At 39.6% G+C, this 27,903-nt stretch overlaps 1 protein-coding gene across 1 annotated transcript; it reads left to right on the plus strand.

Moving 5' to 3' along the window:
• Positions 1–422: 422 nt before the first annotated feature.
• Positions 423–26,366, plus strand: LOC6031977 (protein diaphanous). The gene is made up of 2 exons (XM_038253588.1): positions 423–1,221; positions 22,930–26,366. The coding sequence occupies exons 1-2, from the start codon at positions 843–845 to the stop codon at positions 25,905–25,907; spliced, it is 3,357 nt and encodes a 1,118-aa protein (XP_038109516.1). The 5' UTR covers positions 423–842; the 3' UTR covers positions 25,908–26,366.
• The last annotated feature ends 1,537 nt before the right edge of the window (positions 26,367–27,903 follow it).

A 27,903-nucleotide genomic window follows, 5' to 3' on the forward strand; every position in this document is an offset into this window, starting at 1 on the left:
AATGACACGCATGTATTTTTTTAAAGCTTTTGCAGCTTTCTCTTGTGCCAAATTTCCCATACTGTATCAGATTAAATAACCCTTCATGACATCGTTTTTACATTGCAATATGTTGTTACAATAAAATCTACTGTTAAACCATCAGTTTTGATTGTTACATTATCCCAGGGTGTTACAATGATTTAACAGTAAATAATATATTAACAACAAAGAACATTGTAAATTCATTGTTTCTACAATCAATTCCACTGTACCGTTTTGTCCGGGTGACCAATCACCGGGGGTTGAGTATACTGTATATCAGAACATTGAAGAAAAAATCAGCTAAACTGACATCCCTGCTCTCGGGGAGAAAACTGTCCTACAAGCGTCCGTTGAATCAAAACTGTTATATTCGTAGACATCTGTCACCCCACCCCTACTGCTGACGTAATCGCCCAACCGCAGCAAAGTCAAAACTGTGGAATGTTTTTCCCAAACGCGCATCAGGGCAAGAGTGCAAGAGTGAAGCGAAACCGTCCCGAAAATTAAACCACCTGAAGTTTTACCTGTCGAAATCGTTCAAAAATCACCGTTTAGTTCGCGTTCACAGCCCCCTGTCAAAAGCCGTGGTGTGTCGTCATCCAGCCAGCGATGAACCTGTTTCGCAGTCAGACAGCAGACAGAATGTCAAAAGTTGGTCAAGTCTGAAAAAGAAGAGAGTGATGTCAATTTGTGTCGAATGGTCGCGCAAGGAATCGTCGGTCACCGTTACGTTCGCTGGAATCCGGACCGCCGTCGTCGTCGGTTGAGTGTCACTGGTTGTGGTGGGAAGTGTCCTCCCGGTGGAGGAGGTGGGGAAAATGTCGAAACATGATCGTGCAAAATCGGGTGGCCTGCTGGATACGTTGTTCGGGGGTCGGCCGCACAAGAAGGGAGGTTCCCGCCACGGGTCGGGCCACTATGGCACGGGTGGGGGAAGTTTGGGGGGCGGGGGTGTCGGTGGCCACGGTGGCTACGGCAGTGGAAGTTTGAACGGAGGAAGGCCACTTTCGGGCGCGGAAGCGGAAGCCGCCCACTTTGAGGAGCTGCAGGCGCAGATGAACCGGATGGCGGAGCCCGAGGTGAACCAAAAGTTCCAGGAGATCCTCGAGGACATGAACATTCCCAAGGACAAGCGTGAGCCGCTGCTGCTGAAGACGCTGGAGGAGAAGAAGAAGATGATCCTGATGCATCTGAAAGGTGAGTGGCGCGGGGGCGGCGGATTTCGAGAGTGTTTGTTTTTGTTTTGGCTGTGGCGTGGCTTGGCACAGCGGCAGGAGGAGGACGGTTCCAACAAGTGGTGGAAAGAAGAAGCGCAACGCAACAAGGAAAAATGAACGAACGCTTTGTTTGGCCGAAGCTCCTTGCGCTGCCAGGAAGACCTTGATCGGCTCGTCAATGTCTGCGTGCAATTCCGTTCGGTAATGATCGCGCTCCGTCGTGAATCGCGAGGGGAGGATGTCCTTGAAGAGAGTCGCTGCGCGACAACGTCGACGTCATCATCGCCTTTGCATCTTAATAAAAGTTTTGCGCTAATTTTAAAAGACACATCGCGATGCAAAATTTGCAAGGAACTAATTTTAGCGAAATTGTTTCACGCCGTAAAGGGTGACGCGAATAAGAGAAAACGGTTTATTTTGGATAATTTCTTGGCAAATTTAGCGCAGATGATTTTATTAGCAGATGCTTGCTTTTGGCACGGGAAGTGGATGTTTTCGTTTTATTTTCGAGTTGGGTGGGGGAAAACGACGACGACGTCGTAAATAATTGCGGTTTGTTTTTTGGCAAAGTCAATTGAGATCGTTCATCTCCAGCATTTGCTAAGAAGGTGATCTACAATCAAGATCTGAGATATTAATTCTTACAAATCAGCAGACTGTTAATATACCTTAAACAATTTAATTTTTAAAATTCCCTCGCAAATTGAGCGCTCCATACGCTCAATTTTCACCGGAGTCACTGCAAAATTGATTACAACCTGATTCACACTTGTGATGTGTGCCGACGACAAAAGAGCGATCGAATTCCTGCACTCGCACACACTCACACATCAGCTGCTTCCTATCAAGAAATAGAATTAAAAAAAAAGGTGCCACACTAACACCCAGCCTAGAAAGGTGCTAAACTGTAGAAAACAACAAATCGAGGAACGTGTTCAGCAGCAACGAATGCTAGCACACGATAAAATAATCATTCTTTCCTTCTTTCAACGCGAATGGGGATGACAAATCGCGGGCGCGGACCAGGAGAAGAAATTCCACACAACCTGACCCAAGTGACCACAACTCGAACACACAACACACATACACAGAGTTTCAGTGGTGTGCTGGTCACTTTTATTCCTTCCAATAATGAATGAGTCGTTGCTGACGGAAAGTCTGTACACGTCATTACCTACTTCTGGAGAGCCTTGGAATGATAAGCTTCCCCATTTTGTCATTTTTTTTACGTTGGTGTGTTGTTCCATCGGACAGGGTTGCAATTTAGCATTGCTTTGGGAAAATTTAATAAAAAACAGAATGTCAAACAGAAAAAGGTGTTTTTCACCAAAATAAAAAAAAAAAGTTTGTGTCTTTAAATAAAGTGGCTTGAATAGATATTTGATTGTAAAATATATATAGAAATTATTTATCAAATCTGAAACACCCTACACAACGACAATGATGAAATCGGAGTTTTTGATAGGATGTGCAAAAAAGGGACGAATGGAAAAAAGGTCGAATGCCAATACGTCGAGAGGACTAAGGTCTAATGTGGAGAAAGTGAATCAAACTTCTGTTTTACTTTTAAAATAAAATACACATGTACAAAAATCTATATTTTTCTATAAGATTTATTTTCCATTTTTCATTATGAGTAGTTCTTTTAAACAAATAGCAATAGAGTAGTTCTCTCAGATTTCGGTCATTCGATTTTTTTGTTGTATTTTTTTATCCGGCTGAACTTTTTTTTGTGGCTTCGGTATGCCCAAAGAAGGCATTTTGCATCATTAGTTTGTCCATAAAATTTTCCATACAAATTTGGCAGCTGTCCATACAAAAATGATGTTTGAAAATTCAAAAATCTGTATCTTTTGAAGGAATTTTTTGATCGATATGGTGTCTTCGGCAAAGTTGTAGGTATGGATAAGGACTACACTGAAAAAAATGATACACGGTTAAAAAAATTTTGGTGATTTTTTATTTAACTGTTTGTTACCAAAACTTAATTTGCAAAAAACACTATTTTTAATTTTTTTTTTTGATATGTTTTAGAGGACATCAAATGCCAACTTTTCAGAAATTTCCAGGTTGTGCAAAAAATCTTTGAGCGAGTTATGAATTTTTGAATCAATTCTGATTTTTTCAAAAAATCGAAAAATTGGTCGCAAAAATTTGTCAACTTCATTTTTCGATGTAAAATCAAATTTGCAATCAAAAAGTACTTTAGTGAAATTTTGATAAAGTGCACCGTTTTCAAGTTATAGCCATTTTTATGTCACTTTTTTCAAAATAGTTGCAGTTTTTCATTTTTTTAAATTAGTGCACATGTTTGCCCAAGTTCGAAAAAAATATTTTTGAAATGCTGAGAAAATTCTCTATATTTTGCATTTTTGAACTTTTAAAATGTTAGTCTTGGTTTAAAAATTTTGAAAATATTTTTTTCGAAAAGATCGGAAAATTACACGAATGTTTCATATTTGAACATTGAAAATCATACCATTAGTTGCTGAGATATCGACATTAGAAAATGGTGTGTTGTTTGGGTGGGACTTAGAAAACATGAATTTTTCCTGTTTTTAAACCTTTGCATGGCAATATCTCTGCAACTAAGGGTCGTATCAACAAAGTTCAAAAATGCAAAATTTAGCATTTCAAAAATATTTTTTTCAAAGGTGGGCAAACATGTGCACTAATTTTAAAAAATGAAAAACTTCGACTATTTTCAAAAAAGTCACCTAAATATGGATTTAACTTGAAAACGGTGCACTTTATCAAAATTTCACTGAAGTACTTTTTGATTGCAAATTTGATTTTACATCGAAAAATGAAGTTGAAAAATTTTTGCGACCAGTTTTTCGATTTTTTGAAAAAATCAGAATTGATTCAAAAAATCATAACTCGCTCAAAGATTTTTTGCACAACCTGAAAAGTTCCGAAAAGTTGGCATTTGATGTCCTCTAAAACATATCAAAAAATAAAAAAAAAAACATTAAAAATAGTGTTTTTTTTTGCAAATCAAGTTTAAGTGAAAAAAAGTTAAATAAAAAATCACCATTTTTTTTACCGTGTATCATTTTTTTTCAGTGCAGTCCGTATCCATACCTACAACTTTGCCGAAGACACCAAATCGATGAAAAAATTCCTTCAAAAGATACAGAGTTTGAATTTTCATACATCATTTTTGTATGGCCAGCTGCCAAATTTGTATGGAAAATTATATGGACAAACTAATGATGCAAAATGGCTTCATTGAGCATACCGAAGGCACCGAAAAAGTTTCAGTCGGATTGAAAAATACAAAAAAAAAAAACGAATGACCGAAATCTGAGAGAACTGCTCAAATACAAAAAATAAAATAAAAAAAGACCGATTTCGTAGAGAATTGCTCAATAGTAGGGTATTTGTCCCTATTTTGGGCCTAGTACCAATTTTGGGTCTACTAAACTTAATTCAACGAAATTGAGCATTTCACCAAATCTGGCAGGAATCTGCCACTTGATAATGATACGTGCAGTCATTATCTTCATTTTGATGGGCAAGAATAATTTACTGTTTCCTTCTAAATTAGAAATAAAGCAATAAAAATAGCACTCTTCACTTTTTTCATGGCAAATCGCTAATTGCCCATTAGGGCGAAAAATTTCACCACTTTTGCTTACCGCTTGTTGACACTCAGCGCCCGGCTTTCATCGCTCAGCACACGAATGAGAGCCGTCCCCCGAATCTCCAACCACCGGTAATATGTTTTTTTTTGTGGGTTGCACAATCCGGTTGGAAAAACAATCACCAAACTGCCACCAAATCAATAAAATAACCGATTAGGGACCATCCATAAACCACGTGGACACTTAAGGGGGTATGGCGATTGTCCACGATCCATACAAAAAACATTTTTTTGTATGGACAATTGTCCACGAGGGGGGGGGGGTAAAACATTCCTAAAAAATTGTCCACGTGGTTTATGGATGGTCCCTTAATAACTTCGTCCATTTCGGAGAGAATGGCTTTATATTCAGTCCATTTGACACTTCTACAAATTGTAACAGTGTGTGTGCGCTTCGCACAAGTTACAGTCTTTCTTGCATATTACGGGCTTGTTGTTTGGCTACGCAACAAATCTGGAGTTTGTTTTGAAAAGGTCCAATAAACCAAATTTCCAGTTATTGCTTTTTGGGTGTTTTTAGAACCGCCCTGAGTCAGGGGTATTAAAAAACACCCAAAAAGCAAAAATTTAAAATTTGGTTTATTGGTCCTTTTCAAAAAAAAAACTCCAGAAATGTTTTATAATTTTTACAACTCGTAAAGAATGATATAAATCAAGTCCAAGCTAATTATGCACGTAGCGCCAGTGAAATCAATCGTTCTAATGTTGATTTGTGGCTTAAAACATCACAATGATTGAGCATGTTTGTCGACCGAATTTGTGCGGCTGTACTGTACGAGCTGCGGTTGAACCGTACGTCAAAAAAGTTCGCCACGTGCTTCAAGATTTCAACCAATCAGAAGGTAGGCCGAAAATATGTACAAAGAAGGTCGTATGCTAGAAGCAATATCCCCAAAATAGGGACAAAAAATGTTTCAGTTTCTCGGGCTTATACAGAAATATAAAGTGTTTTTTTTTTTCAAAAATGTGATTAGGTAAGAGCATTAGCATTAAAAAACCAACTTATTCATGTAATACAAGCAAGGCTGCCTATAGCAGCCTTTGAGAATACATCAAATAAAAAGTGCGCTCGGCTTAGTAGGCCCAAAATACGGACAAATAGCCTATTTGACACATTCTGCCGTGACGTTGCAACTTTTTGACGTTTCAGAATTTTAAACATATTTTGAGAGATATTCTATCAATTAAATACAAACTATTCTTGCTGGTTTTAAAATTTTTGTGAGTTTTTCCATTCAAGCATGAGAAGTTTAAAAAAAAGTATTTTTTTTTCTATTTAAAAAAATCAACATAATCTTGCTATTCGCTATATCTTTGTGATTTCAATTCTTTCAAATATAAATGTAGTTCTTAAAAAGTCTGATTTCTAAAATATTTGAAGAGTTTTTCCATTCTTTGAACACAAATTATTCTTGATGAATAGAATATTTTAGAGACTTCAATAAATTGACAGGTAATCCATCTTGATGGTCGTAATAGCAATTTAAATAAAATCTGACGTCTTAAATATTAAGTTTTTGTTTTCAAAAATGTCTTCAAAAGAAAGAGGGAATTTTTTTTTCAAAAACCTCTAAATTTCAATGAAAATTGAAGTGAAATTCCAAATTCAAAACACTTTTTTAAAGATGTTTTTTTTTTTATCTTATGATTTTTTGAAAATTTTCGATGCAAAACCTTTTTTTTCGATACAATTTTTGTTTTTGTCAGATCTTAGATTTTTTGAAAACTTATGATTGCAAAACAACTGAACTAGTGTAAAATGCATTTTAAAACACTTTTTTCATTTAAATGTGAAGACTATGGCTTGTTATTTAAATTTTTATATTTTTTTATTTTTTTGCCCCCCCCCCCCCTTGACCTCGGCCAGGGCCGAGGGACAAAAACTTTTTTAAATATTTGCATCGGCCTTAAATGTGAGTGAAAGAGCACCAACATATTCTTCTCTTTGGAGCATAGAGTTATCTACGTGCGCATGTATTGTGTGTACGTACACGATGGATTTTTAGGTTAAAATTTGTACCCGCCAGCAAAAACAAATGGTAAGCTAGTGTGCGTGAGATCGGGCTTAGATAGCTCTATTGCTCGGGGACGGGCCAGCATTATATGTGTTGGTGAGAACTGCAGATCACTGAAATGTTTACACGCGGGCAAAAATGATCGACGGGTTTGCTGCAAAAAATGTTATAAAATGTGTCATTTTCAGCAGCAAATCCACTGTTGCAGATTTTGAGATATGTTTTTCCTTTGGGTGTATATTTATTTTAATATCAATTTAAATGGACGAACCTATGACAACAAAAACAAAAACTAAACCCTCTTGAAATTGGCCGATTTCGTGGAGATCACCTCAGGGGCCAGTTTTCTTTTTAACTGTTCACCAAAAATGAAAATTATTGCTTTAAAAAATCTCAATAAACCACAACCATTTGTCTCTGAGATCAGTCCCCTTGCTGACCACAATATCTGCACTGCACTGAAATCATCACCGCTTCGGTTGACGATGATCATTCAAGACGTGAGATTTACTTTCTGCCAAGATCCTCACCGACATTTGGTGAGGTGTATGTCATCACACACGCAGATGCTGGGTGCTGAGTGAAGTCATCGATATTTGCGTTGCTTGTACAAAAGTCACTAAAGCAATTTTGAACACGTTTCTGAGGCAGGAGGGACAACACACCTGTATTCTCACGCGAGACTAAGTTCAGAAGCGACGATGGTTTGAGATTTAACCCAGTTTATTTTTATTTTCGGGAAATGTATGAAAGTATTATTCTGTCGATGCTGCTTTTAAACACGTCACGTGTTCACTTTTCGACTGGAGGTGGTGGTGGCACGGCATCCACTGGAGCCCACGCCGCCGGAATTGCATCGATGGCCGCATCACGAGCCGGTGCGGCTGCAGCTGGAACCGGTGCCGGTGCCTGGTCCATTTTGTGCTTAATTTGCTCAAGCATGGCTTTGATGGAGGAAAGTTCCTTTCCAAAGGAGGCAAATTTATCAAACATGTCCTTGAATCCAGCGGACATGTCCGGTAGAAAGGGTGGAACCGGAACATCCGCAGTTGGCTTGATCGTCGGACACGGCTTCAGTCCGGAGTGGAACGGAATCGGTGGAAAGAGGTGGGCTTCCGCATTCTTTTGGAGGATTGCCACTAAGATGCAACCGATGGCGAGAGTGGCAAGGGGAAATTTTTGCCCAAACATTGTTGCAAATTTGTTGAAAAGCTTTAAAGTTAGTAGAGATACTGAATTGAGTAGATTTTGCATTGATCTTTTTATAGTAGATTCGAGATTGAAGAAAAGTCTTTATCAGCAACATTTTGTCACACTACATGTTATAGATTTTATGACTCTTCAAACATTGTCTGTAACTAATTTGAACAATTCAAATACATTCTAAAAGATCAAATCAAACGTATCACGAGGTAGCAAAGAGTCGTGTTTACTCACAAATTAACACTCTGCTAAATGGTAGAAACTGTCGACGTCCGAAAAAATAGTGGTAATAACCAAATGTCCAGCGATTGCGCTCAAATAGGGTGATATAATTGCTTCCAAGACCGCCCGACCCGACAGTTTGCATTCCCACAAAAGGTAACAACCGCGGGCGGGAATGACTTCTATTAAGATTATAGCGCGCCCGAGAAATGTGGGAGATAGTGTTTGTTGGTGAAGCAAGAGCGCCGCGATGCTATCTGCCTAGAGATCTTCCTCGCAGCGGTTGTTGGCGCTCTGTCCAAAAACTGGACGTCCTTGAACTGCCGTCAGCAGCTCGCGGGGAGGTCGTTAAGTGGGTTTTTAGAAGCGATTTTTTTTTTTGAAAATTTATTTCTTTATAGGATAATGATGAAAATTGGGATCAAATTAAAATAGTTTACATTGATAAAAATTGTGCTTTTATTTATATGAAGTTGTGCAAAATGACTTACATGCTTTCTTCAAACAAAATTGTATGGAAAATCTACAAGGTACCGGTCGGGATATATTCTCCGACTCTGACTAATCCAGAACCGTTTTCTATGGAGTCCCTTGCACGGAATTGAGATTTATTGGAGGAAAACAAATAAACAAGACATTTTTTGAAGTTGGAAATCCTATAAATGGAAAATCTAAAAAGTTTGTAGATGTGACAATTTTCAAACTTCATCCTTTTAAAAGGTTTAACTTTTTGTCTGCTATTCTTGCTAGTTTTGTTTTTTTTTATTCGTTTTCGACTATTGCTACAATCTTTCTTGACTTCTCATTTACCAAAAAATACAAAAAAAACGTTACTTAATCCACCCTTAGGTGGTTGGTGCCTTCCTCACATTTAAAGGGTGCTATCCAAAATAGACACAAAATGGCGGTGTTTTTCAGAGTTTTATCAATTTTGACCACTACCACTAGATTGGGTAGTCAGATCTTCATATTGCAGGGCACTTATGTGGTTACAACTTATGATAGGGTAGTCAGATCTTCAATCCAATTCGTGCTCGTTGAAAAGGTCTTTTAATTACCTATCCAAAGATAGGTCGCATGAATATCATGAGATAAGATGAGATGATCATGAGATCCGGCCTCCAAAATGTGCATAAGTAACACTTAGGTGTTTATAAATTTTGATAGGGTTGTCAGATCTTCAATGTTTTGGACGCGTTGGAAAGGTCTTTTGATTACCTATGCAACGATAGGTCGCATGATAGATTCGGACAACGTTTTCATCAAAATATCTGTGAACCGGCCTCCAAAAAATGCGTAAATAACACTTAAGTGCTTATAACTTTTGATAGGGTTTTCAGATCTTCAATGTCTTGGACGCATTGAAAAGGTCTTTCAAATACCTTTCTGAAAATGTATAGCATGACGGGTTTTCTTTTTCTTTTCTTACAAAAATCACCCTTTTTACAATCTTCTGAACTTTTGTTAAAATCGTTTTTTTTTTTCAGTATAACTTTTGAAGTACTTAACTAAACTGCATAATTTTTAATAGCGACTTATGGGGCCCCAAGACGGATCGAATGACACCAAAACGGACAAAATCGGTTCAGCCAATGTCGAGATAATCGAGTGACAATTTTTTGATCAACATCCCACCACACACACAGACATTTGCTCAGAATTTGATTCTGAGTCGATAGGTATACATGAAAGTGGGTCTAGGAGGTCTAATTGAGAAGTTCATTTTTTGAGTGATTTTATAGCCTTTTCTCAGTAAGGTGAGGAAGGCAAAAATCTAGTAACGTTTAACTTTTTAAAATACTTAAATCTCAAATATACTTGTTTCTTTTAAATACTTCAGAAAATGAAATAACTAAAATAGTCGAAATAGTGACAAAAAGTTCAGTATTTAATACTAAAAATTATGAAAATCTTTGGAAAACTAAAAAAAACTTAAAATATTCAAAATTCTTAAGATTCTTGACATGACACTTGAAATACTTAAAATGAGCAACTCTCTACGAAATCGGTCGATTTCGACCATTTTTATTTTTTGTATTTTTTTTATTTGACTTAAACTTTGTGGGGGCCTTCCCTATGACCAAATAAGCTATTTTGCGTCATTGGTTCACCCATACAAGTCTCCATACAATTTTGGCTGCTGTCCTTACAAAAATGGTACGTACATATTCAAACAGCTGTAACTTTTGAGTGAATTTTCTGATCAATTTGGTGTCTTCGGCAAAGTTGTAGGTATTGTTGAGGACTATTGAGAAAAAATAGGTACACGGAATTTTTTTTTGCAGATTTTTTAATAATTTTTTTTTACTAAAGGGACCATCCATAAACCACGTGGACACATTAGGGGGGGGGGGATAAGCGATTGTCCACGCTCCATACAAAAAAGTTTTTTTTTGTATGGGCAATTGTCCACGAAGGGGGGGAGGGGGGGTTTGAGATTCCCAAAAAAGTGTCCACGTGGTTTATGGATAGTCCCAAAACTCAAATTCCCAAAATACATATTTTTTGATTTTCGAGATTTTTTGATATGTTTTAGGGGACAAAAATCCGCAACTTTTAAGCCATAGAGAAACATGGTCAAAAAATCTGCCGCCGAGCTATGAATTTTTGAAAAAGTAGTGATCCTCGGAAAAAAAAATCGAAATTACATACAGAATATTTGCAGTTTTACGATTTTTAAAAATGGTGACCATTAGTGACCATCTCTAAAAATACTTTTTTTAAGTTTTAAAAATTTGCTTTAAAATTGTCCAAGGAACATTGAAGATTGGACCTCGGGTTGCTGAGATACAGTCACTTTAATAACAAGAAACACGAAAATTGAAGTTTTCTAAGTCTCACCAAAACAACCCACCATTTTCTAATGTCGATATCTCAGCAACTAATGGTCCGATTTTCAATGTTAAAACATGAAACATTCGTGAAATTTTCCGATCTTTTCGAATAAAATATTTTGAAATTTTTTAAATCAAGACTAGCATTTCAAGAGGGCCAAATATTGAATATTATTATTATTATTATTATTAACATTTGAAATACTAATGCTTAACAAATTCAATTACTCAAAAAACTTAAAGTACAAAAAATACAAAAAACTTTAAACAATTAGAAACAACTAATACAAACTTGTCAAAAATATTTACTCAAAATTAGAAATAAATAATAATAATTCAAATATTTTAAAAATAATCCTTTGCAGCAAAAAAGCCAAAAATTCAATTAAAAAAGTAGGATTTTTCAAACTCACAACGTGGACAGCTGGACACTTTAGAAGAGGGGTCTGGCGATTGTCCACGCTCCATGCAAAAAAGATTTTGTATGGAACTTCGGATATTTGTTTCACGAACATTTTTTTCGTATTTTTTTTATTTTCTTGTTTTTAACATCAAATCCTTCCCTTCTCATATTCAAATTTGATAGGTTGGTTGCCTATTAAATAAAAAAATGCATTTTTTTCAGTATTTCAACACCACCATTTTGGCCGCCATCTTGGATTTAAATTTTCTAAATTACATTAGGGTAGTTTACTGCCCCTGTCCCATATGTTTGGTTCTAATCGTGTGCTCTTTCAAAAGAGCCTACAACATCCAGTACTTTGTTCTAGAAATCAGGAGGAAATGCAGTTTTTTCTCGAAAACTTATGTGTGGGACAAATTTCAGATGCGTTTTTCTCAGTTTGCTGTTTTTGCATATGGGACATTTATGTGAACATGGGCAGTTTAGGGGTCACTCTTAAACTCAATAATAAAAAATAAGACAACGAAAAAAAACATGATTCGATTATCCGAAGTGGAATTTTGCCAAGGCCTTCGGATAATCGAGTCTGAACTGTATGTAATTTTTTGTTTTGATTTATTTTATTTTTTTTTGTAGGTTCAGACTTTTTTATTCTTAACGTTTTAAAGTTTGTAAATTTGAAAAATATTCTTTTTTCGAGTTTTAAAATTAAAAAAAAACATTTTAAAGTTTTTAAATAAAAAAAAAACATTTTTTGAGTTTGTAAAATTTTTAATATTTTAATTAAAATTTTATTTCTTTTTATTTTCGAATTAGAAACCAGCTTTGAGCACATATAAAAATTTTATCAATCTTCGTAATTGGTCGATAGTAGATCGAGGAATAACGATCGAATAATCTCAATTTTCTACCGACAAATTTAAGCCGTAACATTGACAAATTTCGATCCGATATATTTCGCGCATGAAATCTCACTACGTTTATTTTAAATGCACAAGAATCTTTTCCCCTTGTCTGTGAACCTTTCCAGGGACGAACGCGACAGCATCCTTCAAAATCTTGTACCGCATTCACGGAAACACATCATCATCATCGTGAACCGCGTTGTTCTGAGTAGTAAACCGTTCGTTTCGTGTGTGTCATTTAAATTTATTACCCGAGCAGACCTGACTGGACACACACACACGCTCAGCTCAATTCAAAGTGCGGGATTATCTTATAGTTCAGTACAGCGCGTTCAACAACTCAACAGCTGCAACGGCGACCATCGAACGAGGCTTTTTCTTTATGGCTGATTCGATTAATCCACGAGTTGTGGTCAAATGCTGTAATAAGTCTTTTTAGATTTTTGGAATAACAAATTACACCGTTTACTCTTTTTTCAAAGATGCCCGTTCCTGTTTACGGAGGTTGGCGAGTGCTTCAACACTTCATAGTGTTGTGTAGAGTGAAGTGGAGCTATCTGAAGGCTAAAAGCAGCTTCTGTGGATAAGACTTAAGGTGTGGCACTCGATTCAACCCCACGACTGTATTTCTCAGCCCTTGTATGGTTCTGTATGATGTGGCTTGTGCTGGAAATTCTACGATGATTGGTCAATACCATAGCGATTTTTGAATCAGCTGAAGGTTGTCCATGAATTGTCCGTTTTGGCGAATGGATGGTGAAGAAGCTAGCCAAGCTTCCAAATTTGCATTTATCAACGGTTGTCACGCTATCTCTAAGCCAAACAATGTCCGTGATAATGTCGTTGCGCTTTTTAGCGAAATTCCCACCTTGTCTCGCCAAATAGCACACCCACCAAACCCATAATCAGAGCAGCGACGAACTAACGTCATGATTCGAATTCCCGGACGCTTCGAAACCCGGACACTTCATCTTGTTTTATCAATTATTTGGATATAAGTTCGCATTATGACTGTCAAAACTGTGTTATTTGATGAATTCCAACATCAACTTTCATTTAAAGTTTGTTTGAACGCTGTAGTTAATGCCAAAACAGTTAAATACAATAAAATTATAAGTTTGCCAAAAATGCGAAACATTTCACTTGAAATATTTCATAGGGGTTCGAAGCACCGGGAAGGCAAAGCAGAAATTTACAGTTTCAATATCCTTAAATTCTAGCAAATTTTTATATAAACTATCGATTGTTTTGATGTTAACAGCTTATTTGAGACCTAAAGAATGCAATTCACTAACATTTCAGTCCAAATTTGTGCGATTCATAAGTGAAATCGAGTGTCCGGAATTCGAAGCAAAAGTGTCCGGATTTCGAATCAGCTTTTATCAGTGTCCGGAATTCGAAGCACAACAAGTAATTTTAATTTTAAAATTCTGATGAAAAATTGTTAGAAAAGACACATTTTGCATGCATTTTCTTGAAACTGACTTTTTATACTACATCCTTGGGACCATCCATAAACCACGTGGACACTTTTTTGGGAATCTGTTACCCCCACCCCCATCGTGGACAATTGTCCATACAAAAAAAAACTTTTTTGTATGGATCGTGGACAATCGCCATACCCCCCACCCCCCTAAAGTGTCCACGTGGTTTATGGATGGTCCCCTTATGATATTTCTACATTTCCAACTTATTACATGATTTTTTGCCAACTAGAACAAACATGATATGCTACTAAGTGTCCGGATTTCGAATCATGACGTTCAACAAAAACAACAAACGAATTTATTTGGGACAAATGGATAATTTGCTAAACTCCCCAACAACGGTGAAAACATGAAACTCTAGTCCAACAATTAACAATTTACCCCTGTAGAGTGTATCTGCCGGCCCCTCTTATCACCCGAAATGGGAAAGAGCTCGCCGACGAACCCGTTACTTTCCCGATGTTTTTTTGGCCACCTTGTTTGGGGGTGCCACCGCCGCCGCCGCCAGATCTTCGGGTTTTGTCTCGAGTATTGGTTTGGTATGTTGACGCGCGGTATCGGATTTCGTTTCAGAGCAGATCCACTCCACCCAATCTCGCATTCTCTTTATCAGTGCAAGTGGCGTTCGCTGTTTGAGTGGGAGGGCTTCTCTAAGTGGCCATTGCTGCAATTTGCTGGTTTTGTCGTCGGAAATACTAAAGAGAAATTAAATAGCAAATAAAAAAAAACTAATTACTCGATTATTCGATAATCTGTCTCAGATGGTAGTCCCAGATGTCCCCTAAAAGCTCCAGGTCGAATCGAGTTGATGTCTGGATAAAACACTTTTTTATTTAAGCTTGAAAATTGTGCTATTTGTTCACTAAAATGCCATTACTCTCTTTAGACTTTACTGATTGGGATGCTTTATCCCGCATTTTGTTTCATTTTTCAAGACCTTTCAGATGCATTTGTAATTTAATTGAATTTTGCCCAAGTAACAGCCTTTTTAAGATTTTTGACGCTTTTTAACCTTCAAACTTTGCGTCCCGATTTGCCCCACTTCCCGTTGACCTAGAGTGCTTATATTTTGGCCAGATGCTAGAAAGTTTTCCATGACAGCTGGAAAAGTTTCACTCCATGTTACCGGCTCACATCTCTCTTTCTAATTTCTCGATACATGCTACTTTTCGTGAGTGTTTGCTTAAAATTTCATCACAATAAAGGAGAAAAGCTCGGAACTTAACCTCAAAGGTAAACGACCGAATGAACTTTTTTGACAGGTGTCAGTTCCGGGACTTAACATTTAAAATTATAATTTTGTTCCGGTTGTTCCGTTTCGCATGGACACAAACATGACCAGGAACACGGCAAGGACACGGCCACGAGAATGGCCAGGAACATGCACCTACACGGCCAGGGACACGAAAACGGCCAGAAACACGGGCACGAACACGGGCAGGAGTCCGGACAAGGACACGGCCTAGAACACGGCCACGGGAACGACCAGGAACAGGCACCTACATGGTCAGGTGCACGTACACGAACACGGCCAGAAGCACGGACAAGCACACGGGCACTAATACGGAAAAAAACTCGGGTTATGACGTTTCGCGCAATAGAGGAGAAAAGCAACTCGCGACAAAATTTTGAGGCTATAGGAATTTTGACAGATATATGATTTTCATAAAGTATTCGCCTCCTTTTCTCTCCCACAGAAAACCTGGGAACGAGGTAGCTGTCAAACTAGGCCAAAATGTTAAAGTCACTCACAAAATGAACTTTGAGTGATTTGAGTTCATTTCTGACGTCACAATTTTCTCCTTTATCGTGAGCAAATTCAAATTCAGAAAAAGGCTTAGTCCCGATTTGACACCTGTCAAACCACTCAAATGGCACTCACAAAATGAATACTGAGTTCTTTGAGTTCATTTGCTACGTCACGGGTTTCTTTCCTATCGAGAAATTAAAAGTGAGAGTGTGTGCGTGCAACATGGAGTTAAACTTTTCAAAGTGCCATGGTAATCTTCACAGCTACACTCAAACCCCGATGGTTTGACACCAACTGTAGTCAAACGAACGGGGTCACGTTTTAGTTTGACACCCTTTTTACACGGAGTTCACACACGCTACCAAATGTTTGTTTTGATAGTGTGCGTGAGCGCCGTGTAAAAAGTGACATTTCGTCACTTTTTAGTTTGACTTTGACCAACCAACGGGGTACAAACTAAAAAAGTGTCAAACGAAAAAGTGACCAACCACCGGGGGTTGAGTGTACTTCACAGAAATTTTAACTCCATGTTGCACACACTTTCTTTTTTAATTTCTCGATAGAGGAGCAAATCGTGACGTCAGAAATGAACTCAAATCACTCAAAGTTCATTTTGTGAGTGACTTTAACATTTTGGCCTAGTTTGACAGCTACCTCGTTCCCAGGTTTTCTGTGGGAGAGAAAAGGAGGCGAATACTTTATGAAAATCATATCTGTCAAAATTCCTAGCCTCAAAATTTTGTCGCGAGTTGCTTTTCTCCTCTATTGGCAGCACTAAGCAGACCCAAAAAAGCGTTCGAAGAAAACAGAACTATGCTGAAAATAGAAAAATGGGCGTGGCCCAATGCATTCTCGTCTGATTACAATACATTTGGGAAATTATTTTTTAAGTGCTTGTAAAAGGAATAGAACAACTTTTAGTAAAAGTGAAAATAAACAGAAATGTTCACAAAAAGTTGCTCTACTCGTTGGTGTACTTGGTTTTAGTAAGGAACACTCCAGATTATTCAGCATCTTTCAGACACGATCGCTTATTAGGCTTATAAGTGGTATATTTCCCCTACAATGCACGTGAGCAACTCTCTACGAAGTCGGCCGATTTCGACCATTTTTATTTTTTGCTTTGACTCAAACTTTGTGGGGGCCTTCCCTATGACCAAATAAGCTATTTTGCGTCATTGGTTCACCCATACAAGTCTCCATACAATTTTGGCAGCTGTCCATACAAAAATGGTATGTAAATATTCAAACAGCTGTAACTTTTGAGTGAATTTTCTGATCAATTTGGTGTCTTCGGCAAAGTTGTAGGTATTGTTGAGGACTTTTGAGAAAAAAATAGGTACACGGAAAAAAAAATTGCAGATTTTTTTATCAACTTTTTTTTCACTAAAACTCAATTTCCCAAAATATGTATTTTTTGATTTTAAGCATAAGCATAAGCATAAGCATAAGCATAGGTGCCCACCCGCAGTTGCTACTCCGTTATTGACCAGGATCTCCAGAAGTTACATCCACGAGCCGTGGAAGATGAGTGGGAGCTATCTTTCCTCGCTTCGCAACTTCTCAAAGGCCCCTATCATGCTGATCAATACCGGCGCCGGCCACGACCAGTGGTAGAGTCACGGGGAAGTGGATGGGAATGTTAGTCCGATACTTGAGTGATAGAGACCGCCCAATCGACTGCTTCTCCGACAAAGTATCACATGAGTTTTGAGGGGGTTAGTAGATGGGTATGAGGTCAGGATTCACGAGTGGCAGTGATGTGACCATGAGCATTTTGTTTATCGGTTGAAAATTTCAAATCTTAGGCAGCCGGCTGCGGAAAGATAGATAATTGATTATTTAAAAAGTTGTTTTTATCGAACGCGTGCCAGCCGAGCAGTAGTGCTATGGGCTGGACTTATCAGTATATTTTTACCACGGACGAACGGACATGACACGGGGTTTCAAAAAGTGAAGCAGGTTTTCTTTTACTTCTTCTTGGCGAAAACCAGCGCAAGCGAGATCGCTTATGTCAAAATCTTCGCGCCACGTGGTTTAAAACGTAAACAAAGCCAGCTGATGAAGCAAACTCATGGGCATTTTTTGAAATGGTCGTATGAATTCATATTAAAAATACCATTTCTATAATTTTTTCGGCAACTTTAGAGTCCATGATAAATTACATAGAATCATAAAGACAATCTTAATGCCAAAAAATTGTTACTAGCACCATACTAATGCTAAATGTTTTAATTAATTATTGCATAAGACATTTTGAGAAATCATGCTTAATCGCGCGATGCTACTTCGACAACTTGAATGTAGATGGCGCAAGTGATAGTTTGCTTCAGAAATTTGAAGAAAATTTGTTCCTGGTGTCATGTCCGTTCGTCCGTGTTTTTACTGTTTTTACAATTTAGATAACGCGAGCAAATTTCAGAAATAGTAAATAAATGACGCTTTACTCTTCATAAAATCGATAAGTTAATGAGTTTGAGCATGAGCATGAGCATGAGCATGAGCATGGTTGACTGCCAATGAGCTGCTACTCCGTTATTGACGGATCAGCTGAAGTTACACAATGAACCAACAGATGATTAGTGGGAGCTAATCATCCTCACTGTATAACCCCTGAAGATCTCTGCTTCAAGTCAATACCGGCGCCCCCCCAAGGAGATGCAGTTCAACAAAGGTAGGAATGTTAGTCCGATAGTTGAAGTTGCAGACTCATCAGACACAGAGTTTGTCGCTCTATACCTGTTGACACCGCATGAGACCGTTGAATCCACAGCATCTCCTTCAAGCATCACGGGAAGTGGGGGAATTGTGTTAGTAGGGGAAGGAAAGGGAAGGTCAGGATTCATCTTGGTAGATGATATGACCAGAAAGTGAAACATAATCTTTGCCTTCCGAGCTACGACGCTATAAGAAGGACTTTTCACATCTTACCGCCGGCGTGCCATCCGAGCAACGATGCTATGGGAAGGACTTTCAAAATTAAATGTTATTGTATTTATCGATTTATTCGGCGACGTGCAATTTTAAATAGATCAGGAAACATAATCGTTGCCTTCCGAGCTACGACGCTATGAGAAGGACTTATCAATTCCTCAATCGCGATTTTTCACTTCTACCGCCGTCGTGCCATCCGAGCAACGATGCTATGGGAAGGGCTTCCAAAACTAAATGAAAGTGAATATACACACGACGACGTGAATCCCTTTTTCAATGAAATCCAGAGATCTCCACCACTTTCTCGCGGATTCTCGCGCGCGACGTCACACACCGATCCCCCGACGAACACCACACGACTAATGGCCCAACTTCCAAGGCCTTGACCCGAACTTCTTTTCAATGATTCCAGAATCTTCCACCACTTTCTCGCGGATTCTCGCGCGCGACGTCACACACCGATCCCCCCGACGAACACCACACGACTGATGGCCCAACTTCCAAGGCCTTGACCCGAACTTCTTTTCAATGATTCCAGAATCTTCCACCACTTTCTCGCGGATTCTCGCGCGCGACGTCACACACCGATCCCCCCGACGAACACCACACGACTGATGGCCCAACTTCCAAGGCCTTGACCCGAACTTCTTTTCAATGATTCCAGAATCTTCCACCACTTTCTCGCGGATTCTCGCGCGCGACGTCACACATCGATCCCCCCGACGAACACCACACGACTCAAATATGTATTTTTTGATTTTCGAGATTTTTTGATATGTTTTAGGGGACAAAAATCCGCAACTTTTGAGCCATAGAGAAACATGGTCAAAAAATCTGCCGCCGAGTTATGAATTTTTGATAAAATAGTGATTTTTGGAAAAATCAAAGTTTCATGTAAAAACAAGTTTGACATTATTTTTTAATGCAAAATTGAATTTGCAATCGAAAAGTTCTTTACAGATTTTTTGATAAACCCAAGTAACCACAAGCACTAAATTGAAGTATTAATTCAGTACTAAATCAGCACTGGAATGTTTTGAAGTAGTAAATAAGCTTTGCTACCAAGACTTCGCACCATTACAACTGGCATTAAATCACCATTTGCGACCTTGAAAATGTGCTCCAAAGCATTTGATGTTCCGTCAGTGGGGGTGACATTGGGTCTGGGGGGGTGAGATTGGGTCAAAGTGATTTTTGACGGATTTTACAATTTCTCTGGTTCTTCTCAAAGTACCAAGACTTCGCAGCATTACAACTGGCATTAAATCACCATTTGCGACCTTGAAAATGTGCTCCAAAGCATTTGATGTTCCGTCAGTGGGGGTGACATTGGGTCTGGGGGGGTGAGATTGGGTCAAAGTGATTTTTGACGGATTTTACAATTTCTCTGGTTCTTCTCAATGAAAATGAATTCTGTTGAAAGGGTTGTGTAGGGGACATCTTAAGATGACTTCGCTGAAAAAATCTCGTTCCTAGAACAAATCCTGCTATTTTGGCAGCTGTCTAAAGTTGGGGTACGTTTTTGGCCAAAAATGACCTCTCGAGAAATCATTTTTCTAATATTTTTGTTAGAATTGCTCGAAAACTACCCAAATGTTTGAAAATCTCCACTTCAAACATTGTAGCGTGTCAATACGATTCCCTCGAACAAGAAACACTGTTGGATGACTTGTTTTTACCATATCGTTGTATTTGAGCATCATTTTAGTTTCATTTAACCCAATGTCACCCCCTCTAAGGGGTGAGTTTGGGTCAATTTTCAAACAATAGGCATTTAGGTAGTGTTCATCAAAATCAACCATATTTTGGGAAAATGTTAGTAAACTATCTAAGAACAAATGTACGTTGAAAGATTTTCGATGTTATTTAAATTGTTTTTGTTATTAAGAAAATACGAGAGGTGTATCGTTTTTTGACCCATAGTCACCCCCACTGACGGTTTATCAACAAGTAACCCATCGATACGGGAAACATTTCAGCCTGGCACGCTCTTATTGACTTTTATCCTTCTCCCGTCATACCGTTGCAGTAAGCGTGCGGGCTAAGGCGCAATCCTCCCAGTGTGCATTAGTTTTATTTTTGCGTGAACTGGGTTCAATTCCCGCTGATTGAAGTGTTTTTTTTTTTGTGGAAAACTGCAGCCTGTAATGAAGCCAAATTTTGCAAAACATATGCCTATAGCACAAAGGACATTATCAAAAGTTCTCTGGTAAATTGAATTACTTTTCTCGCAAGCAAAAAGCTGCTTTCCGGAAGTCTGATACACTTTGCAAAATTTTGCCAACCGTGGACCAAGCAGTCCTCGGAAAAACAGTTCCCGTTAGCCGTTAGCCAGTACTTGTCCCTAATAACCTCAAGCTTTCCGTAATTGATTGCACTGTACTTACTGGCTGGCCGCAATTTGCTGAGTGACTCGTAAATAATTTCCGTCCAACGAAATGACAACGGGTTTTTGGACCAGAGCTAAGAACCAGAATCTCTGAACAGCAGAAAGAAAGTCTTCATCATTATTCGATGCATCAACCACATCGATTAAAAGTTTCAAAACAAACACTCATTTCAGAATACATCAGATGGCTGGCGCGCATCCTGGAGATCGACGAGAAAAATGCAAGAAAAACATCAACACACATGAAACGCAACAGGAGAAAAAAAAACCACCAAGTGTGTGTGTGGAGCAGCTGTTCTTTTTTCCCCCCAGCCTTGACGTCGATAAAGCAGTTTGTTTTTGTTCGAGCTTTCGGTGAAGTATTAAATCAGCATCACTGTGCGCCACTTGAAATATTTCTCAAGGGAAAAGTGCTGATTAAATGTTTTGAAGCATTATTTGCTGGTATTAAATGCCAATATAATGCTGATTTAATGCCGCTATTTAGTGCTTCGCGGTTACTTGGGAAGTGCTCCGTTTTCAAGATATAGCCACCGAAAGTTTGATTTTAGCGAAATATTTGCAGTTTTTCAATTTTTAAAAATAGTGACCATGAGTGACAATTTCTAAACATATTTTTTTGAGAAGTTCAGAAAATTTGCTTATAAATTGTCTAAGAGACATTGAAGATTGGACCTTGGGTTGATGAGATAGAGCCGCTTTAAGAAAAAGAAACACGAAAATAGAAGTTTTCTTTATCTCACCAAAATAACCCACCATTTTCTAATGACGATATCTCAGCAACTAATGGTCCGATTATCAATTTTAATAGATGAAACATTCGTGAAATTTTCTGATCTCTTTGAAAAAAATATATTGAAAATTTTTAAATCAAGACTAATATTTTAAAAGGGCCAAACATTGAATATTACCCAATTTTTTTCCGTGTACCTATTTTTTATCAAAGGTCCTCAACAATACCTACAACTTTGCTGATCAGAAAATTCACTCAAAAGTTACAGCTGTTCGAATAACGTCATGATTTGAAATCCGGACACTTAGTACCATGTTATTTTTGTTATAGCTGGCAAAAAATCATGAAATAAGTTGGAAATGTAGAAATATCATCAAGATTTAGTAAAACAGTCAGTTTTAGGAGACTGCATGCAAAATATGCCTCTTCTAACAATTTTTCATCAGAATTTGAAAACTAAAATGACTTTTTGTGCTTCGAATGCCGGACACTGTTAAAAGCTGATTCGAATTCCGGACACTCGATTTTGCTTATGAATCGCACAAATTTGGACTGAAATGTTAGTGAATGGCATTCGTTAGGTCTCAAATAAGCTATTAACATCAAAACAATCGATATTTTATATTAAAATTTGCTTGAATTTAAGGAAATCAAAACCATAAATTTCTGCTTTGCCTTCCCGGTGCTTCGGACGCCTATGAAATATTTCCGTTGAAATGTTTTGCATTTTTGGTAAACTTATAATTATATTTTATTTAATTGTTTTTGCATTAACAACAGCGTTCAAACAAACTTAAAATGATAGTTGATGATAGAATTAATAAATTAACACAGTTTTGACATTCATAATGCGAACATATATCCAAATAATTAATAAAACGAGTTGAAGTGTCCGGGTTTCGAAGCGTCCGGGAATTCGAATCATGACGTTATTTACATACCATTTCTGTATGGACAGCAGCCAAAATTGTATGGAGACTTGTATGGATGAACCAATCACACAAAATAGCTTCTTTGGTCATAGGGAAGGCCCCCACAAAGTTTGAGCCAAATCAAAAAATAAAATCTATTTCCGGTTTTGGTAGATAATTGCTCTTATGATAATGCACGTACTTGTAATTTGGCAAAATGCTAACATTAACCTTCTATTCTCTCCCTCCTTTCCAGGCAAAACCAACACCGAGCACCGCGCCAACTCGCGCTTCGAGAAGCCCGTCGACTACATTGTGTACCTGCGCGACGGTGACTTTATCAACCGCATCCCGAAGGTGCTGCAATGCGTGGAGAGTCTGCGCGTGGCCCTCACGAGCAACCCGATCAGCTGGATCAAGGAGTTTGGCGTCGAGGGCATCGACGAGATCGTGAACCTGCTGCGGCACTGCAAGTCCAACCCGCGCCGGTTCGAGAAGATCGAGTACGAGTGCCTGCGATGTCTGAAGGCGATCATGAACAACTCGTGGGGGTTGAACGTGATTCTGACGCCGGACCAGCACGCGGCGGTTCTGCTGCTGGCGCAGAGCGTCGACGCCAACAAGCCGAACACGATGTGCGAGGCGGTCAAGCTGTTGGCGGCGATTTGTTTGGTGAAGGAACGGAATGGGTACGAGAAGGTGCTGAAGGCGATTACGAACGCGACGATGATGGCGCGGCCTGGGGGGCATCGGTTTCGGCCGATCGTCGAGGGGCTGTTTGTGGAGCACGACCGGAACCTGGAGCTGGCGAGTAATACGATGATCTTTATCAATTGCTTGATCAATACGCCAACGGATGTGAACTTTCGGTTGCACCTGCGGTGCGAGATGATGCGGGCCGGGTTGCATGACCGGTTGGACCAGCTGGCGGAGATTGTGGAGAAGAGTAGCAACGAGAATCTGGAGAAGCATTTTAAGATTTTCAACGCGTTCCGGGAGGACGACTTTGAGGAGTTTAGCAATCGGTTTGATAATGTTCGGTTAGATCTGGACGATATGCACGAGTGCTTCGAGCTGTTGAAGAATCTGGTGGTGGACACGAGCTGTGAACCGTACTTTTTGTCAATTCTGCAGCACTTGCTGTTTATCCGGGACGATTACGTTTATCGGCCTGCGTATTTTAAGCTGATTGAGGAGTGTGTTTCGCAGATTGTCCTGCACAAGAGTGGGTGCGATCCAAACTTTGAGAGCAGAGACTTCCACATCGACACTTCGACTCTGTTGGAAGATATGGTGGAGAAGACCAAGCAGATGGAGAGTAAGAAGAGCGAGGACTTTGAGAGGCGAATGGAAGAGCTGCAAACGGCCAGGCAGGAGGCGGAGGCACGAGCAGCTGCTTTGGAAGACCGGCTGAAGGAAATCGAAGCAACGGGAGTCGTTTCTCCAAAGGGCAAAAGTAAGCTACCTCAAATCAATATCCCGCCTCCACCACAAATGCCCGGAATGGGACCTCCACCGCCGCCACCACCACCAGGCGGAGGTGGTCCTCCTCCTCCACCGCCCATGCCAGGAATGGGCGGTGCTCCAAGGCCACCACCTCCACCGATGATGCCCGGAATGGGTCCACCACCGCCACCGATGCCCGGAATGGGACCGCCTCCTCCGCCGATGATGCCCGGGATGGGTCCACCACCGCCTCCGGGAATGCCCGGATTCCGTCCGATGGTCCCCATGGTCGCTCCCCTCCCGCACGGTCTCAAACCCAAGAAGAAGTGGGACACGGACGGGCCAATGAAGCGAGCCAACTGGAAAGCCATCGTGCCTCAAAAGCTGTCGGAGAGTTCGTTCTGGGTGAAGGTGCAAGAAGACAAATTGGCTGACGACGAAATTCTGTCCGGACTCGCGCAAAAGTTTTCCTCCAAACCGGTCAAGCAGATGGACAAGGACTCTGTCGATCGACCTCCGTCTTCCAAGAAGAACGTCGATCTTCGCGTACTGGACGGCAAAGCCGCTCAGAACTTGTCCATTCTGCTGGGTGGTTCCCTCAAGCATCTCTCCCACGAACAAATCCGGACGTGCCTGCTGCGGTGTGAAACCACCATTCTGGGACCGAGCGTGTTACAACAGCTCATCCAATACCTGCCTCCGCCGGATCAGCTCAAGCGGTTACAAGAAATTCGTGCTCGTGGTGAAACACTCGCTGGGCCGGAAGCATTTGCGGCAACGATTGGCGACATCAAACGACTCGGAGCACGTCTGCAGAGTCTGAGCTTCAAGCTGAACATGCCGGACATGATGCAGGACTGTAAGCCGGACATTGTCGCCGGGACGGCCGCTTGCGAGGAGGTGAAAACGAGCAAAAAGTTTGCCAAGGTGCTGGAGTTGATTTTACTGCTTGGGAATTACATGAACTCTGGCTCGAAGAAGGAAGCGGCGTTTGGATTCGAGATCAGCTTCCTGCCAAAGCTCAGCAGTACGAAGGACTACGAGAACAAGCAAACGCTGCTGCACTACATCGCTGACGTGGTGGAGAAAAAGTTCCCCGAGGCGTTGACTTTCAACGAAGATCTGTCTCACGTGGACAAGGCGTCGCGCGTCAGTTTGGACAACATCCAAAAGACGATGCGGCAGATGAACAACTCGCTGAAGAACCTCGAGTCGGACTTGAACAACAACAAAATCCCACAAAGCGACGACGACCACTTTATGGAAGTGATGGGTCAGTTCGCGGTCGAGTGTCGAACGCAGGTCGAAGTGCTTGGTCGGATGCTCGCCCAGATGGAGACGCTGTTCCAGAAAATCTCCGACTACTACTGCTTCGATCCGGCCAAGTACACGATGGAGGAGTTCTTCACCGACATCCGCACGTTCAAGGACGCGTTCGTGCAGGCCCACGCGGAAAACATGAAAATCCGCGACGAAGAGGACAAAAAGCGCCGCACTGTGGAAGCAAAGGAACGAGCCCAACGGGAGATGCAGGAACGCCAACAGCGCAAACTGGCCCTCGTGGACATCGATGCCGTGCAGACGCAGGAGGGCGTGATGGACAGTTTGCTCGAGGCGCTGCAAACGGGATCGGCTTTTGGAAATCGAGACCAGCGCCGACGGAGAGGGCCACGGCCGGCCGGTGCCGAACGGAGGGCGCAACTTAACCGAAGCCGGTCGCGGACGGGAATCACGGCCAACGCCTTCTCCAGCCGGGAGATGCTCTCGGAACTGCTCGGGCCGGCGTAACCACCGCAAGTGAGATATAACGCAACAAAGTTTTAAATATATAGATTATTTTAGCCTTATTGATACACTCGTTAGTACTTGTTGTAAAGTTGCATGCCGAAATAAGAACGGGAAAACGAACTAGAGTTAGCTATTTCAGAAAACAAAAAACAAAAGAGTGCATCTAATGCTTAAACTGTTGAAACATTGCACAAAGCGAAGCGCAAAATTCCGTAATTTCAAGCAGTATTTCTTTGCAAGCCAAAGTAAAATAAACAAAACGACGACAGAACAATATCTATTGAAAGCAATCACTGGTTTCACCCACACAAAACAGCTTCTTGGAAGAACAACAAAAAAAAATCGTTAAATATTTTCGGTGCCTGAATCTAGCGAACCCAACTAACCGTGCTGTACTGGTATCTTGTAATGTAACATTATTGCGCTTGTTTTAGCAAGAAAAACGCAGAAACAAAAAAAGACATTTCCATTGGACAAATATTATGATTAGAAGTAATGCAACGCGTTTTTTTTCTAGTTCCATAAGAGCATTTTGACTAACGAATTGAACGCTACTTTTTTTTTCGCGGGGAATTTAAACCACAGTTTATACTTTAGTTTTAGGGTAATGTTATAAAACAAATAACAAAATAATACGCAACATGTCGTCGACATGTTTACCTACAAGTGATAAGCATATTGAAGAATACTTAAAACGTATTTCGAGGTAAATATATATTTTTCTGAGCATTATACATACATTTACTGGTACATAGTTTACGTGCAGATTTTGTAGTTTTTTTCTACCTTTTAAGAATGTAAATACTATTAAGAACATCAAAACATGTTATCCTAAAAAATGCCTGGATTTTACTTTGCCGTGTTAGTGTTTATCACAAGTCCAGTACGTCCCAACACTTGTTTCGAGATAAATATGTTTAACTAAATATCACCAAAATTCACTTTTTATAAATTGAACTTAAAATTCTTATGAGTCAGTCCAAGTCAACTGGGTACACTTTTGGACTCGACCTTTACCGATTTGGACCAAACTTGTAAGGAACGTTCATATATCGATAGTTAGCATAAATACCATGTTTGGTGCCGATTGGATCATCCCTTTTTCTCTGGCACCACCCTCTTTTTCGACGGTTTTCTAAAAAACTTTTTATTCTTTCACTCGTCATTTTCCAACTTTGGATCAAATGTAAATTTTCGGATAGTTGCTTCCTTGACTTGATATATAGTCCACACTGACAAGTTACCGTATCCAAACAAAACATAAAATTACAAATTACAAACTGGAGCAAAAGACTTTTTTCTGATTTAATTTTATAGGAAATTGTCCAAGGAATTCATTAAAAATCAACTCTCAAATGCCTTACAATATTTTTTGCTTGAAGTTTATTGTTTCTGACGAGATTTTCGCCCATTCTATTTTTTTATCGTGTTCCCCGGACAATTGTACATAGAATCAATGCATATCTCAAACTAAACTTAAACATTGCCGATAAACAGTCCTGCAAAAATAAAAACTCTGAATTTCCAATACAAAAATAAGCACGAAGCCTATAGGTCATTTTTTCGATATCTCTTGACGGAGTCACACAGACTCCTTTCAGTTTGGAAATTCGATAAAAGATTGTGTTTCAGTAAATTGCAGCTCATAATATGTATGATATGGAAATTTGGTATTAAAGGGACTTTTATGCAAAAGTGGTTGCCCAATTTGATGGCGTACTCTAAATTCCAAAAGACGTTTTTTCGTTTCATCGAAAAAAAAGTTGCAAAAATCTTTTTTGCCATTCCGTCGTGAAACTACTTACTTTGCCTGTCATTCTTGAACGACGAAATAGCCTACTTTTCTGTACCAAAAAGTTCAAGATGGTATGTCAGAGACATAACCGAAAGACATAGGACCAAACAATTTGAATGTGTTGTTGGATTGCTAGTGAAATCTGGAATAAGATTATTTTATTTTGTTTCATAGATTTGTCGGCAAAATTATCATAAATGT

Source organism: Culex quinquefasciatus, chromosome 2, assembly GCF_015732765.1.
Source record: "Culex quinquefasciatus strain JHB chromosome 2, VPISU_Cqui_1.0_pri_paternal, whole genome shotgun sequence".
Taxonomy (NCBI): Eukaryota; Metazoa; Arthropoda; class Insecta; order Diptera; family Culicidae; genus Culex; species Culex quinquefasciatus.

Bases quoted from the DNA above. Each gene is read 5' to 3' on its own strand.
- LOC6031977 (XM_038253588.1), top strand. From the start codon at position 843: ATGTCGAAACATGATCGTGCAAAATCGGGTGGCCTGCTGGATACGTTG. The intron at 1,222-22,929 runs GTGAGTGGCGCG...CCTCCTTTCCAG, and splicing joins GATCCTGATGCATCTGAAAG to GCAAAACCAACACCGAGCAC.